This window comes from Phyllostomus discolor, chromosome 6, assembly GCF_004126475.2.
Source record: "Phyllostomus discolor isolate MPI-MPIP mPhyDis1 chromosome 6, mPhyDis1.pri.v3, whole genome shotgun sequence".
NCBI lineage: Eukaryota > Metazoa > Chordata > Mammalia > Chiroptera > Phyllostomidae > Phyllostomus > Phyllostomus discolor.
Window position 1 is genome coordinate 134,829,639 of NC_040908.2, and position 17,141 is coordinate 134,846,779.

Consider the following 17,141-nt stretch of genomic DNA (forward strand, 5'->3'; position numbering starts at 1 on the left):
AGAAGCTGCTGTGTCCCTAAGCCCCATACGAAGGGGCAGAGAGGACAAGAGAAAGGCACCAAAAGAACAAACTGGCCAATAAGGACCTCTTTCACTCATTTTACAAACTTATATCCAGAACTAGCCTGGGCAGTTAGGTCAATGGAAGAAATGCAGTGTGTAAACATATTTGCAGAAACTTCAATGTATCTCCACTCTGGTCAGCAGTTTTTCCTTCAGATGTAGGATTTCCACAGGAGGTCGGCGACAAAACAATAAGAATTACAATTCCTAACAGTTCAACCTCCTCATCGATAAAACATGGGCAAGCACTAATTGCATCATACACTGTTGCGAGAATTAAATGAGCTAATACAGAAAAGTACGCAGAACAGTGTCTGGCACACAGTAAGCTAGCCACAATCATTTGCATGCTGCTTTACAGTTTTACATACAGTATTCCATTTGCTCTTAAGAACTATGTAAGGGAGGTTTCATTATTCTCACAAGACACCGGCTTACAAGGAGATAAAAGGACTTGTCCACAGTCATACAGCTAAAAAGCGCTGGGTTTGTGGTTGCTCTTAGGACTAACGTCCCATAATCCTGATGGACCAGAGATAGCTGCTTTAGCAGGAGTTTGAGCCTGTGACATTTCCAGTTCAACAGCGCTGCGTGCCTGAGAGGTCAGGGATTCATGGGCCTCCAAGGCATCTCCGAATACCTGAGGCTGGAAAACAGGTTTGAAGAAATATTCCAGGACAGTTCTCAGAGCTAACCCTAGGAGCCTGGGTGTGGCTTCTGGGGTGGGCACAAAATGGCATTTCTGACATTCTTATTTTTTTTACATAATAAAAGCAACTCTCAGCTGCTGCTTCGAGGATCTGATAGTTACCTTTAAGGAATAAAAAATAATAGCTAGCCTGGCTGGTGTAGCTCAGTGGATTGAGCGCGGGCCTCCAAACCAAAGGGTCGCTGGTTCAATTCCCAGTCAGAGCACTTGCCTGGGTTGCAAGACAAGTCCCCATTAGGGGGTGTGTGAGAGGCAACCACACATTGTTTCTCTCTCTCTCTCTTTCTCCTTCCCTTCCCCTCTCTCTAAAAATAAAATATTTAAAAAATAAAAAATAATAGCTAGCGCTGGCTGGGTAGCTCAGTTGGTTGGAGCATCATTCTGTACACCAAAAAAGGTTGCAAGTCTGATCCCCAGTCAGAGTGCATACGGGAAGCAACTGATGGATGTTTTTCTCTCATATCAATGTTTGTGTCTCTTTCTCCCTTTCTCCCCTGCCTCTCTCTGTCTCCCTGCCCCACCCCTTTCCTCTTAAAAAAAAAATCAATGGAAACATATCTTTGGGTGAGAAATAATAATAATAATAATAATAATAATAATAATAACAGCTACCAATTAACAAGCACTGTGTTAAATCCTTTACATACATCTCATGTAATTCTTAACTATGGAGGGGAGGGGTGGAGTGAAGAAGGGCATCCTCACCCCTATTCAACAGGCAGGGGAACAGTCTAAGAGAGGTCCAGAGACACAAAGCTGGCAAACAGCAGAGACTGAGTTTGAACCCAAATCTGCAGAAAGTGCCATATGCCATTGGCCTCAATCTCTCATTTTCATTCCCCTCACCTGCACGACACAGACCCAGAATATTAGCCTTTCTCTTCACCAGAGACAGTGTAAACCCTAGGGAGGAATTTTGTGCTTTTGCAAAACAAGACTGCAAAGGCCGCCAGGGTCTTTATTCTGTCTCTCTTGATCTGGTGTGATTCAGAACCTTCAGAGCACCTATCTCTCAGCCTGAGCGCTTTGTCCTCGTCCCGCTGCCCATCTGAGGAAGAGGCTCCTGCCACAGCTCCTGCTGAGCGACACAGTAACAGCCACAGCCAACCCCAGTGCCTCCTTTAAGAAGAAAGGGAGAAGACAAGCCCCAGAGCTGTGAGAAGCAGGCTCCCCTGTCCCAGGTAGCAGGGGCAGTCAGGCTGTAGGACAGAGGCCTCAGCTGATACACATTCACCATGGCCCTCATTAGGAACAGGACACCTGAGGGAATCTCCAAACTAGCCCTGCTCAGTCCTCTGACCCTACAACTCATGCTGACCCTGATCCCCTCTTTAGTCCACAATCCCACAGCCTTTCTGACAACTGTCCCCCTTTCCCCACACTTGATGTCCTCCTGTTCCCCTCACAGTGCCCCAGGGACCCTACTATCCCCCTACTCTTTCCAGACTCACCTTGAGTAGGTTCCCCAGGCAGTGGTCAGGCTATTATCAATGAATACTCAGTCGTGATCAGCAGGTTACAAGGTAAGCAGATATTAGATTATAGCCTTGGGCAGATTTCCCCGTAACAGAAAAAACTTGTTCCTAAATCAGGGCCATCTCCAAACCCTCAACTCAGATCACCAGGAGCTGCCAGCAGATCCCCAGCAGAATGGGGCACTGCTGGAGGTGGCGCACTCTGAAAGCACATGGGTTGGGGGGTGGGTCCCAGTGAGTGCACAAGCAACCAACCCAGGTGGGAGGACAGGTAGTGCAGACTTCCCAATAAACCAGCCAGCCTCTCTGAAGCCAAGATTCCTGCCCTGAAGGCTGGGTGGAGTGAGGTGGGAGCTACGTGTCCCTAGGAGCCATTGGAACATTCCAGCCCTGAAGAGCAGAGCCTGGAGGAAGGTGAACCCAGCAGGTCGAGGCACTGAGGAAGGAGACAGATGTGGGCAACAACAGCAGCCTATCTCAGAGACCCTCTCTGACACAACGCACAGCCCACAGCAGAGCCTAAACCTCCCTCTCTACACTCCTTAGTCCCCAAAGTCCACCCCCTCCATACACTCCTCACCCCATGAGCCCTTCCCCCTTTCCAAACTCCTCCCCAGAGTGTTAACTTCTCAGATGTGCTCATATTCTCATCACACTTACTCTACAGCCCCATCAAACCTTCGGTTCACAAGGCTGAGTACTCCATCCAAAGCTGACAAAGAAAAAAAAAACAGTTTCCTAGGTCTCTAGCGTACAATGCTGCCCAGGAGAACTGAGTTTGGCAACTCTCCTCTGGCCTGAGCTGGGGCAGAATCTCAGGTCTGCCTCCAACCAGCTTCCATCCAACCCACTTCCCTAAAGCCAAGCCCCACCCACAGCCCTCCATGTAAGCCTGGGCCCTTCCATTCCCATTCAACAGTGGTCCTCTCAGAAATACGTCTGCACACAAAGAGGACACCTCGTGACACCACCAGCCCTACAATCCACCTTCTCCCACCCAGGGTGGGTAGGGAAGCTGAAACCATGGGTAGGGGCTGCACTTCACCTTGACCTCCTGCTTCCTCTCTGCTCTGAGGGCAGACCCTGGGAGAGACAGGTCAGGTGACCACCTGGCAGATATTTTTGCCTCTGCCCACAGTCTTGCAACCAGTGCTTTGAAAATACACGGGAGGCTGGGCACTTGTTGAGTAGGTGCAGAGGTTTTCAGGTACTCGGGCTGGGACAAGGTAGCACTTTTCATAATGCTTCCAATGTCTCACACACCCTGCCTGGAAACCTGATCGAGAAGCACGGCCCAGAGGCAGGGGATGGAGTGAGGGGTGGTTTTGAAAAGCAAAGGAGGAAAGGTAGAAGCTGATTAAAAAGTAGATAAACATCAAGAGGCCCACTCCCTTCCCCCATCTCGCTCAGGGGGCTGTGCCACAGATGGAGAAAAGGGGAGCCCTTCCTTGACCCAGTGCCATTCAACAACCTTCTCAGAAAATAGGCTGAGATACCTTGGGCTTAAACCTTGATTGTCAACGCCAAAGGGGGGGGGGAGTACCAACAACCCACCAATCTCATTTCCAGATTCCCTCTCTCCAGCCTAGAGACATTAATAATTTACTTGCCTACCGGAGAGCCGGCCCGAGTGGCCATAAAAGATGAGTAATGGCACTAGAGCCCAGCCCCATGCCCGCGGGCTTCTGGGCTCGGGGCTGAGACCGGCGCCTGGAACAAAGCCTCCGCATTCCTCCGGGAAGGTGTGCCTGAAACCAGACCTGTCACCGGCGGGAAGCTGACCCCTTACCTCCTCCAGAGCCGGCTCCGGCAGGATGGGAGGGAAAGAGGAGGGGCAGGCGCCCCGGCGCGGTGTGCGGGGTGGAACGGGTGGCTAAGTCGCCTCTGCCCACTCCCCTCAGCCCCGACCGACCGGTGCCCCCAACCAAGCGGATTTCGAGAAGCCACGCTGCCTACAGAGAAATAATCCTGTCACCCTGGACGTAGGCTGTACTTAGAGATCAATTCTCAACACAACAAGGAAGCTCCCTCGGCGCCCTTCCCGATGAGTAACCAAAGCCGGGCGCCGGCTCAGTGAATTCTCTCGCAGAAACTCCAGTGGCGCGCTGCGGCTCCCACGCCAACGGCCGGCCGGGGACAAACCGGCTCCCCGCACGCCAGCGCCCATGCACGAAAGCACCCACAAATGCAGCCCAGGCACCCCGCGCCCTGCCGACCCAACAGCCCACAGCCACCTGAAAGTTACGGCGCGGGGGACATACCTGTAGGCCCCCCGCGGCGGCCCCAGCCAGCCCCCAAGGGCGGTGGGGCACGCGTCTCCGGGTGAGCACCGCCGGGACTCCATGCGCCCTCTCCGCGAACCCGGGCCAGCCACCGGTCAGCAGCGCTGGGCCACAGAGCGCGCTTGGGCCTCAGTGCGCCCGCGGCGCATCGCGCGCCCTCCTCGTCCTCGCCGGGGCCCTCCCTAAGAGCCCACACCCACTTGACATCAGCGCGAATCAAAGCACGTGGCGCGGCGCCAGGCGGCGGCCCCCAGCGCTCGAAAGCGCGCCTCAGGTACCGCGGCTCCGCCAGGACAGCGCGTCAGAGAGCGGCACATTCCTCTTCTTCAGAGGATGCTGCAAGCTGAAGTGGGTAGGGAGAAGGAGGAGGGGGAGGGAAACTGGCGGAGGGGACAGGAACTGCTGCCAAACAGCGGCGCTGCTCTGGCGCCCAGCCAGCTCCCAGCAGATCTTACAGCCCTTGACGCAAGTGCCCAGGGACTGTGAAGACCAGGCTGCAGGTAACCTGGGTTGCCGTACTCTTCCTGCCATGAGAGCCCTGACCTTGAATTCCCTTCCCCAGAATGACTCAAGGGGGCTCTCTCTAAGCATCCCTACTAAACTGCAGGGGCTCATTGTGCCAGGAATGAATGCTTGGTTGGATGTGGTTCTCACCCCAACACCCAGGAGAGTGCTATGGGGCACCTAGAAAGCGAACCATGCCCTCTGGCTTGCCTCAAAATCAGCAGCCTCAGCTGTGTCTCCTTTTCTTCTCTCTTTCTTCAATGCCCTTGGCAATAAGGGACAACTCTCCTGGTTCTGCAGGCAATCAGAAATAGCACCACCCAGCAGCCCACACACACTTCTAATTCACTCATTAGCATCCATCCGAATAGTCAAACATTCAAGCATTTATTAAGGCCTCCTATGTGCCAGGAGAAACGGAAGATAAACAGTGTTCCTACACTCATAGAGCGTTTAGTCAGAGAGAGATTAAATAAAAAGCAAGGTAATTATAATTATGACAAGAGTATTAAAGGTAAGAGGTGCCGTAAGAATGCACACAGGGACCCTAAGCTATCTGGGAAGCCAGGAAAGGCTTCTCTGAGGAAGCTGAGCTGCTGAGGCATGAAGAGAAGTTATCCAGGGGAGGAAACGTTCAGATGGAGACCGTGGTTATTAACGTGTAAGCTCACTCCATTCACAGATGGAGACGATCAAGCAGAAGTGAATGTCATGCTAGAGGGACCTGAGCCTTTGTCCCAGAGGGACATGGGACAGCTCGCAGGCCCTAGAGGAGAGCCTGGCCACCTGTCCAAAGGGGCCTCTATATCTTTTATCTCCTGTCCCCTGGACCATGCTGTCCCACATCAGCGGAAGAGCTCTGAACAGGGGAGTGGGGAGACTTTACTTCTGGCTCCAAGTTCATCATCAATTTGCTGTGTGGCTCTATAGAAACCCCTTCCACTCTCTGGTTTCAGTTTCTCTACCTAAAAGTAGGGATTGGATTAGTACAGTGTTTCTCCACTTTTTTTTTTAAAGATTTTATTTATTTATTTTTAGAGAGGGAAGGGAGAGAGAAAGAGAGGGAGAGAAACATCAATGTGCGGTTGCTGGGGGCTGTGGCCTGCAACCCAGGCATGTGCCCTGACTGGGAATTGAACCTGCGATGCTTTGGTTTGCAGCCCGAGCTCAATCCACTAAGCTACACCAGCCAGGGCTCTCCACTTTTTTTTTTTAACCCATACTCTCTTTTGGATAAATATACAAATGTCATTTCTATCCTGTAGCACAGGGGTGTCAAACTCATTTTCACCAGGGGCCACATCAGCCTCGCAGTTGTCTTCAAAGGGCCGAAATCATTTTAGGACTGTATAAATGGAACTACTCCTTAACCATTACGGAGCTGAAATTACATTCAGCCCTTTGAAAGCAACCTTGAGGCTGATGTGGCCCCCGGTGAAGATGAGTTTAACACCCCTGTGTGGCATCTATGACAAGCCATCAAATCATTTCCCAAATCAAAAATTATAATATTGAATAAGCTTTTAAAACTACATATGCCATTTAAGAATTAAGCAATATTCTGTCTTTAGATGTCTGCTGGAAATAACCTGGAGGAGGGAGTGAAAAAAGGTCTCCAAGTTCACCCTTCTCCTGTTCCCAGTGGGTCACTGTCCCTCCCACATGAACCCCTGACCGCCAGCACTTATCTCTAGCCTCGCTTCTATTATTCTTTCCAGGAAATATTGGCCAGGCAATGAACAGAAGCCCTGGGTTATCCAAAAAAGAAAAAAAAAGACATGTTGTGGAAGATTCTTTTGAATGATAATTTCCAGTGATGCTGGGAAACAGACACTTGGAAGGAAACAAACACCATTCCTGGGGACCATTTAGCAATATGAATTAAAAGCGTTCATCTCCTTTGAACCATTGATTTCACATCTAAGAATTTACCCTTACTAGCTGGTGTAGCTCAGTGGATTGAGCGCAGGCCTGCAAACCAAAGCGTCACAGGTTCGATTCCCAGTCAGGGCACATGCCCGGGTTGCAGGCCATATCCCCAGTATGGGGTGTGCTAGAGGCAACCGTATATTGATGTTTCACTCCCTCTCTTTCTCCCTCCCTTCCCCATCTCTCTAAAATAAATAAATAAATCTTTAAAAAGGTTTTTAAAAAAAGAATTTACCCTCAAACATAAGGATGGATAAACATAAAGGTCCATCCGCAATGATGTACATTTCACCATTTTTATAACAGCAAATAATTAAAAACAACCTAACTGTACAACAGTAGATTGGCTACAGTGGCATATATGCAACTTTCAAGATGATATATAGAATACTGACTGTTAACTCAAACAAAACCAAGGTTACAAGACGAATGGCCCCAACTGTGCCCATGGGGGAGGGGGGCAGGGTTGGTAAGCGGCTACAGTGGGACTGTGCCACATCGTTTCTCTTGCTGGTGGGCTCAGAGCCTACTCCCGTGATGCCACTGGGACATGTGACCCTCACAAATGAATCTGTTAACCCGTATTACAGTTTACGGAAGCTTAATATTAAAACAGAATGCAATAACCCTTACAGGCAGGCAGGAACGGAGTCCAGTTCTTTACCTCCATCCACTCACCATTAACAATTTGACAGTAACCTTGCACGGAGAGTGGGTTTTCCCACACTCTTCATTTCATACAGATTTTCCACCTGTTCTTCCCTTGCATCTAGTTTTTGGTGGTTTCCAAACTTCAGAGTGCATAAAAATGACTGTCCGTGGTGATCTGGGACAATTTTGACTTAACATTTTTTGCCCTTACACCCTGAGTTTAGAAACTAATCACTGTATGAAAAAGTTTTTAAAAAATGACAACCAGATGGATATTTACCAAAATGTTAACAATGTTGGATTTTTATTTCCTTCCTTGGGATTTTCAAGTTGCCTAACAATAAGCATAGATTACCTCAATAATCAGAAAATAAAATGCTGTTTAAAAATAAGTAGGTTAAAAATTCTCCAAAAAAATACTTTTAAAGGGGGTGACTCTGACCGTGCCCTTCATATCACTACCCTCCGCAAGCTCTGATACTGTCCCAGTTGGTGTCCCAATACCCAAGGACAGACTGTACATCGTCGCTAGGATACCGTGCAGGAAAAACTGGCAAGAAAATTATTTTTACATTTACCTCCTGGGCTGTGCTTATAATAACACTTAGAAGCTCACACTAAAGCATCTGCAATGAAGCAGCCATGACCATCAGCTAATAGATCTGTCCCTTACCTCTGAAGCTCTCTGCCAAATAGTCTTAATAAACTGAGAACATGTAAGACATATACCATTGGCCCTAAGGACCAAGAACTATTCAACCTGCTTCTCACAGACCTGACGGTGCCACTGAGCACACTGGCCAGGGCCACGAGGAAAAGAATAGATCATAAACCAGACGGGGCTCAGCCAGTTGGACAATCTGTGCCTCAGTCTCCCTCTGAGGGAAATCGCCCAATAAAGCTCTACTTTTCTCTTAAGGGGGTGGATACAAAAGCACTAAGACAAAGTGAACAGCATCATTTCTGTGTAGGGTGTTATTAATTAAAGAAAATATATGCTGGCACTTGAGCGGGGGAGCTGGCCAGTCTTGGGTCCTTTGGCACAAGGCTGATAAACAGCAAGTGGCCTCACATTTCAAGCTTTCCAAGAACCTGGAGTGCTCACAAACCAGATGAGGGAGTTGAGGTGGGAAAGATAGCTGTGCTGACTTTCTCTGGTGACATAACTCAGGAACTCCTAAGTCGAGGACAGAAGGCAGCTGGGATTGAAAGTCAGAGCTGGGGGCCCAGGTTCTCAAAACACAATAGGCAAAACCCACTGGGCAGGACCTAAGGATGAGGGATGCTTGTGTTATTTGGCCTCTTTAATTCAATAATCACTTAATCCCCTACCAGGCATTACAACTACCCAAATTCTCATCTCAAAATAAAACACATGACTTCCAAGCCAGCCAGAACTGTCACTGGGTTACATTTTAAATCCACCTAGAGTCTAATAAAGCTAATTTTACTGTTATGGTGTCAATTAAAACAGAGCCTTTGTTTGGAGAGTGATCAGAGGGGAGGAAAGCACAGACATCAAGGGCTGGGAATTCTGATCATTCCAGAGTTGTTTCTGGTAAGGAAGCAGTAAGAATAAACCTTATTTTAAAAAATAACTTTAACAGAGTCCGGTGGACCAGAAGGTCCACTCCTGTACAGCTCTCCAGCCCCCTTGGGAGCAGGCCAGCCCTCCACGGCCCAGCAACAGCCCAGGGACAGAGATGAGGCACCCTGCTTCCCCTCGGTGCGAAGGGTGAACACGCTGACCAAGGACGCCCATGGGCCTTGGAGCTTGAGGATCAGTAGCTGGGAAAAAAGCCTGTTTGCCCCAAGGTTGAAGACCAAAAGCCACCCAATGAGAGTTCTGATAAAATGAATAATTAATAAGTAAATATACAGGGAGGGGAAAAGTAGATAATGATAATAAATCATACAATAATGAATAAATAAATAAATAATAATTCAAGAATAAACTCTGTGTTTCACATACTCACAACTGTATACTTACCTTGCCCACCCCTGGATAGCTTTACAGATTTTTTTAAAGCAAGAACAAAACACCCAGTTAGCTAGAACCAGTGATCTTCATAACATTCGTTTTAATCAGAAAAACTTCAGGTGATTGTTTACAAAAGCAGATTCCAGCAGCCCATCCCCTGAGAATCTCATGACAGAAGTCTAGGGTGAGCCCAGGAATCTGCACGTTAGCAGGCAGCCCAGGTGATCTGGCTGCTGGTGGTCTGGAGCCCACTCCGAGGTATTCCAAGCTAAAAGGCCAGGAGGACCTAACACACCTGTCTTCCCTTACCTTCTAGCAGGCATCCCCCAAACAGGCTTGAATCAATTCATAATTCAAGCAGAATGAATCTAATCAATACCTCTTGTGAAACCTCAACAGAATTACAACAGAGCTAGGGTGTGAAGAATGCCAGAAAAAGAAAAATACAAGTAAAGGGAGCATAGCACACAGGAAGTCCTCCAAAACTGATACCTTGTAAAAGGATGAGGATGCTGTCCTTTTAATACCTGTCTAGTCTCACCTTGTACTCATAAACCAGGCATAAACTAAAACTCCATGGGCTCAGCCAGACCTGAGTTAAAATTTGGGCTTATCCACTTAATAGCTGGATGGCCTTGGACAAATTTTGGGTTTTTTCCCCCTGAGCTACTGATTTCTCAACTCTAAAATGGGATTAAAAACATCTACCCCACAGTGTTGCTACGGAGATGAAATCACAGAATTGTGACAGTGCATGAGGCATGGTAGGTGCTAAACACACGGTGGCCCTCATTCATTCCATGAATAACATTTACCGGGGCCTTGTACAAGTCCGGCGTTGCAGGCACAGGACATACAGTAGCAGCGAAAGAGACAGAAAGACAAGAAACTGATAATAAACAAGTAGGCAAATAACTTCAGAGATGTTATGTGATATGTGCTCTGACGGAAATAAAACAGTCATGTGTCAGAGTGACATGGGGGTTCGGGGCACATACAGCAACAGCCTTAGATGTGCCGTTGAAACTAAGACTTAGGGGAAGAGCAGTGTAGGCAGGAGAATAGGTGGGAACACACCAAACCCATTCCTGCAGGGGAAGAACAGTGAGGCCGCTGCTCAGTGACCTCGGGGGCTAAATAGTGACTGTTAAGTAGGGCTCAAATACCTGGTGAGAATTTAGATTCTCTTCCAAAAGCAGTAGGGAGTCATGGAAGGTTTTAAAAGAAAAGACAGTGCAATGAAAGAAGCATGATCTGATTTGCTTTTTAAAAAGACTTTTGTAGCTACTATATGGAGAAGGGCCGGGGGATCTGGAACAAGAAATAAAAACTAATGTTTCTTTAGTGCTTAACTCTTAACTATCCTAAGAACTTTATATGTAAGATCTGCTTTAATCCTCACAGAAACTTTTGATATGAGTACTATCACTATCCCAATTTCACAGAGGCCAAAACCCAGGCACAGAGAGAGTAGGTAACATGCTCATCACAATAAGCGGAGGACCCAATACGCAAACCCAGATGGTCTGACTGCAATGCCTTTGAGCGGAAGTGGGGAGACTAGGTAAACGGACCATCACAGAGCAGAGGCAAGTAAGGGCAGTAGCTGGGAAGATGGCAATGGTGACAATGCTGAAAGGGATTCATTCAGCTGTGTGAAATGTCTTGGTGGTGGGCCAACAGAACTTCCTGGTGGGATCTGTGATAGAGGTAAAGGAAAGAGAAAAAAAGCAAAGATGACTCCCAGGTTTTTCGGTTGAGCAATAGAGGGGATGCCTGGGCAGTTTCCTGGGAGGATTAAGCCTGGGAAAAAAACAAATCAAAGAGAAGATAGGTATTAAAATGAATCAAGTCCTGACTGGTGTGGCTCAGTTGGTTAGAGCATCATCTCATAAATGGAAAGGTTGTGAGTTCGATTCCTGACAGGGCACATGCCTGGGTTGCAGGTTCGGTCCACAGTCAGAGCATGTGCAAGAGGCCACCGATAGATGTTTCTCTCTCACATCAACATCTCTGTCCCTCTCTCCCCCTATCTCTAAAATCAGTAAGACTGTCCTCAGGTGAGGATAAAAAATAATAATGAGTCAAGAACTGTGTTTTGGACACCTTAGGTTTGAAATGTCTGTTAGATGCCCAAGTGGAGATGCCCAAAGGCAGTGAGCTGTGGCAGCCTCCACTCAGGGAGAGGTCAGGGCTAGAGATGAAACCAGTGGTATCCCACCATCCCGTGTGTCCTTACTCAGTGTAGGAGTGTTTGTGAGGGTTGGGAAGGAGGGCTCCCTCTGGTTGGCTGGAATGAGCAAGAACAAAACTGCATCTCAGCACAAGATTACGAATCGCTCTGAGGCTAAGCACCCTGCCCAGCCCACGCACTGTGTCCAGTGAAGTCTTCATCCCAGCCCCAACCCCAAAGCCAGCTCCCTGGGAGCCCCTGCAGGCAGCATTCTTTCAAGATGACCTCCGGGATGCCAGCTCTCCACAAGGCAACACAGAGTCTGGAGGTCCTGGAGGAGAGGCTGGAAATAGCAGCCACGCAAGGAAGGTTATCAGGCATCCTGCCGGCCTGTGAGAAGGGGGCTTCTGCCCAACTCTTCCACTTCAACACTCCTTTTTCCAGTCACCCTGTCACTGCAGCCTCTCCGGATGTGCATCCCTGGCACTGCTCACTGGGCCTGAGTGCGATGATAGTGAAAGGGCTTCCAAAATAAGCCTCCCACATTTGGGCTCCCTAGATGCCCGGCTGGCGTCCAGGCTACAGCATTTCCAGAAAAACAGCACTTGATAAAATACTTTTGGTATTGACACCTCCTTGGCTCAAAGGAAGTGGGGGTGTGCTGGAGGTCAGGTAGAGGTTGGAAGAAAAGAAGGCAGCTTTTAAAGTTTAGCTGAAATGTCAGGAACACGAAGCAGCCCATGTTTACACAGAGCTTTCCAAACCTGAGAGCAGCTTCCAAGTAGCTTTAAAAAAAACAGCTACATCAACTTGTCCAATGAAATCAGAAATAGTACCAGGCTGTTCTCACTCTCCTTGTCTCCTTAGGTTTAATCTCCTAATATAATTTATACTCTCACTGGTGCTGATTGGTTTATTTTTTATTTACTTTTTATCCCTATCTCATAAACTGCCTCAAATCCACTCTGGACTAGGATAAAACAATAAAAGAAGTAGATACCATATTTTGCTGTGTATAATGTACACTTTCGCCTAAATTTTTGAAGGAAAGATGAGGATGTGCATTATCCATGGGTAGTACTAATTCTGTAGCTATTGTAGATAAATGTTTTTAAATTCTTTTACTTATGCTTATGCATTAAAAGCATAACTCTAGAAAATAGTGATATCCGTATGCAAAATAATACCCTTTATAATACAAAAAAACAAGTATCTAAATATAAATAAATTAATTAAAAAATTTAAAGATTTTTTTCCCTGAAAGTTTGGGCCAAAAACATGAGTGCACATTATACAAAGCAAAATATGGTAAATAGCACACAGTTTTGATATATTAAACTTTCAGACCCTGACATCAATTAAGGTTGTTTATTGTGCATATTAATTGGCGATTATAGGAGGAAATACCCAAAATAATAGTGTAAAACACTTTTAAAATTTGGTCTCATTTTGTTTAAAAAAAGAGAGTCTAGCAATAACTAGCACCTGCATTTTTCATATTTTTCCTGTCCCAAACTGCCTACGTAGTAATTTATAGGGAAAGTGGGTGAAATCTTATGTCCTACCTGTATGTGGATGCTGTGGTGGCTCTTACCATAAAAACCAGGAAAGACAGGATGCCAAGTCAATAACTGTGCTACTTCATCTTCCAAACAAGACTTGTCGGGGCCACAGAAGGAAACCGGAACAAGACTCAACCTAAACCTGGCTGCAAAGCTGGGGTCTGCCGGGCCTCTTCTGGGGTGGGGGGGCACAGGTGTGTCCGGGCCCACTGCTCTTCTCAGGTGGCCTTCTCAGCCCAGAGAGAAGCATTTCAGTGTGAAATCACCAGCAGTCTGGGCATACGACTTTGAAGACAGAAAAATGATTAGGTTTTCTAAATCACTGACATGAGCCAAAATCCTTACTGAGACTAGAGGGCCAAACATAGAACGAAAGCCTTATCACATTTACAAAGAGCCCCTTAAGTGCCTGCTTCCAGAACACTTTCTCTTTAACATAAACCTGAATGTAGCAATTATTCAGCTCCCCATGTGTAGGCAGCAAATGTTTTTGAGAAGGATCATTTTCCAGAGAGCAAAGGGAAAGTGGTATTTTTGACCTGCATTTTCAATCACCAGAAGTCATTGGTACAGAATCTGGCCACTCTGGAGCAAGCAGTGATGACAGATGCTTATAATGCTCACCCTGAGGACTTGCAACCTTCTGGAAGAACAGACAGATCAAATTGTGCCTTGTTGCAGTTTGAAATGTGTTTTATTGCCTTCTCATGTTTTGAGGGTTGACACTCCATGCAGTACACAGCAGGTGGCAACACCGAGCCATAAGACTATCCCATTTGCCAGTCTTCCTGAATAAAGCTTAATATCATAATAAACCACACTCTAAATATTAGGTCCCTATTAAAATAGTCACAACAGGCACAAAGTAATTAAAAATACACGCCTGACCAATTCGGAATCGAATGCACCATCAAATACTTCCTAGCGTGCTGTCACGTCACACCTCCACTCCCCCAGTCACTGTGCAAATCCAATTATTCCTTAAGACGACAGAATGGTGCCTCTCTTCTCCCTGTTCTCCCTAGTGACTTTTATGAAAATAATATTCAACTTTTGTGAGCCTGCACTTCAGGACACAGTGTGACAAGAGCAATAAACAAATTCTCGCTGTGCAAAAAAAACAAACAAACAGGGGAAATGAGTTCTGAGACCACCTCTGCCAACCCCAGGTGTGGGCTTGGTTTCCTCAAACTCCAGAGAGATTGAAATGTAACAGCTGTCAGAAAGCAGCCATGGCCTGTGCCAGAAATACCCTCACTGCGCAGCTCTAATTGCCAGGAGATAAAAACCCATAACTCACACAGACACTTGTGGCTCGGGTTCAGACACAGCAGGCAGCAAGGAAAGAGCATGTGCTCTGCAGTCAGACAGACCTACCTTCTGACTCTTACCAGCTCCGTGACCTTGGGCAAGCTGTTTGCCTCCCCTGAGCCTCAGTCCCCTCATCTGGAAGGACCAGCAGCTACGGGCACCAAGTGCCAACTGCAGGCTTGGGCTCAGGGCAGGTGCACAAACACTGGAGTTGTTATCATTAACAATCTCTGAAGGATACAGCGGAGGAAAATGAACTTGGAGATATCTTGAGAACCATGGGGTTCAACCTCTCTGGACAAGAGCCAGTTTGTACCCTTCAAAGGACCTCAGTTGCCTGTGAGAGTGCTGGTAGGATCACATAAAATCCCTGGCTGCTTTTTGCCTTTTTATTTGTTCAAACAGGTATTTACTGTGGGACTACAGTGTGCCAGGACTATGCCAAGCACTATGGATAATACAGCTCATGAGACTTATAATATAGCGGGGAAGACAAGCTTTCAAAACAATCTCATGAGTAGATGTAAATGTACATCTGTGCTAAGTACTACATAGGAGAGGTACATGGCCGTCTGTAACTCGGCCACCGAAAATAAGGAAGCTGGCCCTGTCTGAAGAGACGCCGGATGACAAGGGCTTTATGAGACAAAGAAGAAAGCTGAAGAGAACCTTGTTCTCCACACCTTTGGTGGGCCCTACATAAAAGATTTAACTCAAAGAAACAAAGTAGGAAGTGCTTAGCTTCATCTTAAAGACTAGGATGTTTTTCTTCTTTAACCATAAAATCCAGAAAACCTACTCTGTTCCCTTTTTGTTTTTGCTGCCAGGAAGCTCCAAGTCAAATGTGAAGCTCAGCAATAATGCATGAGTATTTATATTCTCCCCATTTCCCATGGTTTGTCTTCTTCATCTTACTTATATTTTCCCTGGTCCTGAGTTCAAATTCCTATTTACATTTTTTCACTGCATCTAGCGTTCATGAAGTTTTGGTGGGAGGAGGCAGGATACGAATAGAGATTCATTAATGCTCTTCTCAGGCTAAGGGGCTCAGATGGAAAGAATTAATAGAGTGTCCCTTCATGGTCCTGCCTGGCGTGTCCCCCCAGAAGCAGAGAAAGGCACGTGGCCTGGCCCAATTTTATACAAGCAGTGCATTCCGTGTGATTTATGTGATTTAGCAGGATCGTGCTTTTCCCCCAGAGCAACTTTATTTATCACGTTATATTTCTACCCTAACAAGCAACTCTCCTTCGGCTCATTTTCCTCTGAAATATTCACTGACCTATATTTACAGTGAATCTATATTCTGGATATTACAAGACAGGTGCTCCCACCTTCCCGTCCCCCTTCTCCCCAATATTCTGTTTAATACAGGCAACTCTAATATATATAGCTGGCCTCTTCCCCTTGTGCCTCTGAAAAGCATGACATATGAGGTCTGTATGGAAAAACTCCAAGTATTGTTAATATAACAAGAACAGTTTGCACAACATCGATGTAACGTGGCAGCCAAGGAGAGTGGACTGGAATGCACATGCGTGAACAATGATGACTTCACTGTACTAGTCAGTGGGGGTGGTAGACGCCATTGAGTGAGCATGTGTACTGTGTGGTCTTCACATTCAAAATGACTGAGCAAGTAGTGCCAAGAATCTGCATCATATTTTGCATTAAGCTTGAACATTCCTCTGCAAAAACTATTTTAATGATTCAGAAGGCCACAGCTATGGGCAACTGGCAGCTTCATCACGACAATGCGCCTGCTCGTGCACTGTGCCTCGAGCAGAGATTTTTGGCAAAGCATCAAATCACCCAGATGACGCAGTCCCCCTACAGCCCAGATTTGGCACCCTGTGACTTATGGCTTTTCCCAAAATTAAAATCACCTTTGAAAGGGAAGAGATTTCTGACCATTGATGAGATTCAGGAAAATACAACAGGGCAACTGATGGCGATTGGAAGAACTGTGTGAAGTCCCAAGGTACCTACTTTGAAGGGGACTGAGGCTTCATTGTCCTATGTACAATGTTTCTTATATATTTTGTCTTCTTCAATAAATGCCTCTGTCTTTCATAGTACATGCTGGATACTTCCTGGACAGACCTCATATACATACAAATCCTTTATCAGACTATACAACACAATTTTTGGATCAGAAAACAGTCACTCTCCTCTTATGATGAATTAACGTTCCCATGTTGAAGGTTAAAAGCAGAATAGAGATGAGAAGGGGGTTTGGGAGAGGCCATTACCTTTTTTCAATTTGCAGTGTATCTGCACCTCCTTAATAAAGAACAAAAAAAAAAGGTGTGCTCTGGCTCCACTGGTTAGACCATCATCCTGAACACCAAAGGTGGAAGGTCCAACGGTTGGCAGGGTACAAACCAGGGGCAACAGATCTGTCTCTGTGTGTGTGTGTGTGTCTCTTTCTCTCTCTCCCCCTCCCTCCCTCCCTCCAATCTTCCCTCCCTCCCACCAATAAACATATCGTTGCCCTGGCT

The 17,141-nt window shown here is 46.8% G+C and overlaps 1 protein-coding gene across 11 annotated transcripts in view; it reads right to left on the bottom strand.

Annotated features, from left to right (window-relative positions):
• The window catches only part of PLEKHA7 (pleckstrin homology domain containing A7), a 202,431-nt gene that overhangs the window by 123,457 nt on the left and 61,833 nt on the right, over positions 1-17,141 (bottom strand). The window contains exon 1 of one of the 11 annotated variants that reach the window (XM_036029092.1): positions 4,509-4,861. The exons of 9 other annotated variants lie outside the window; for them this stretch is intronic. In XM_036029092.1, the coding sequence (XP_035884985.1) occupies positions 4,509-4,591 (83 nt within the window). In that variant the 5' untranslated portion in view covers positions 4,592-4,861. Of the gene's footprint in view, positions 1-4,508; positions 4,862-17,141 lie in introns of those variants that run through there. One more of the 11 variants, XM_028515236.2, reaches the window with a different exon arrangement.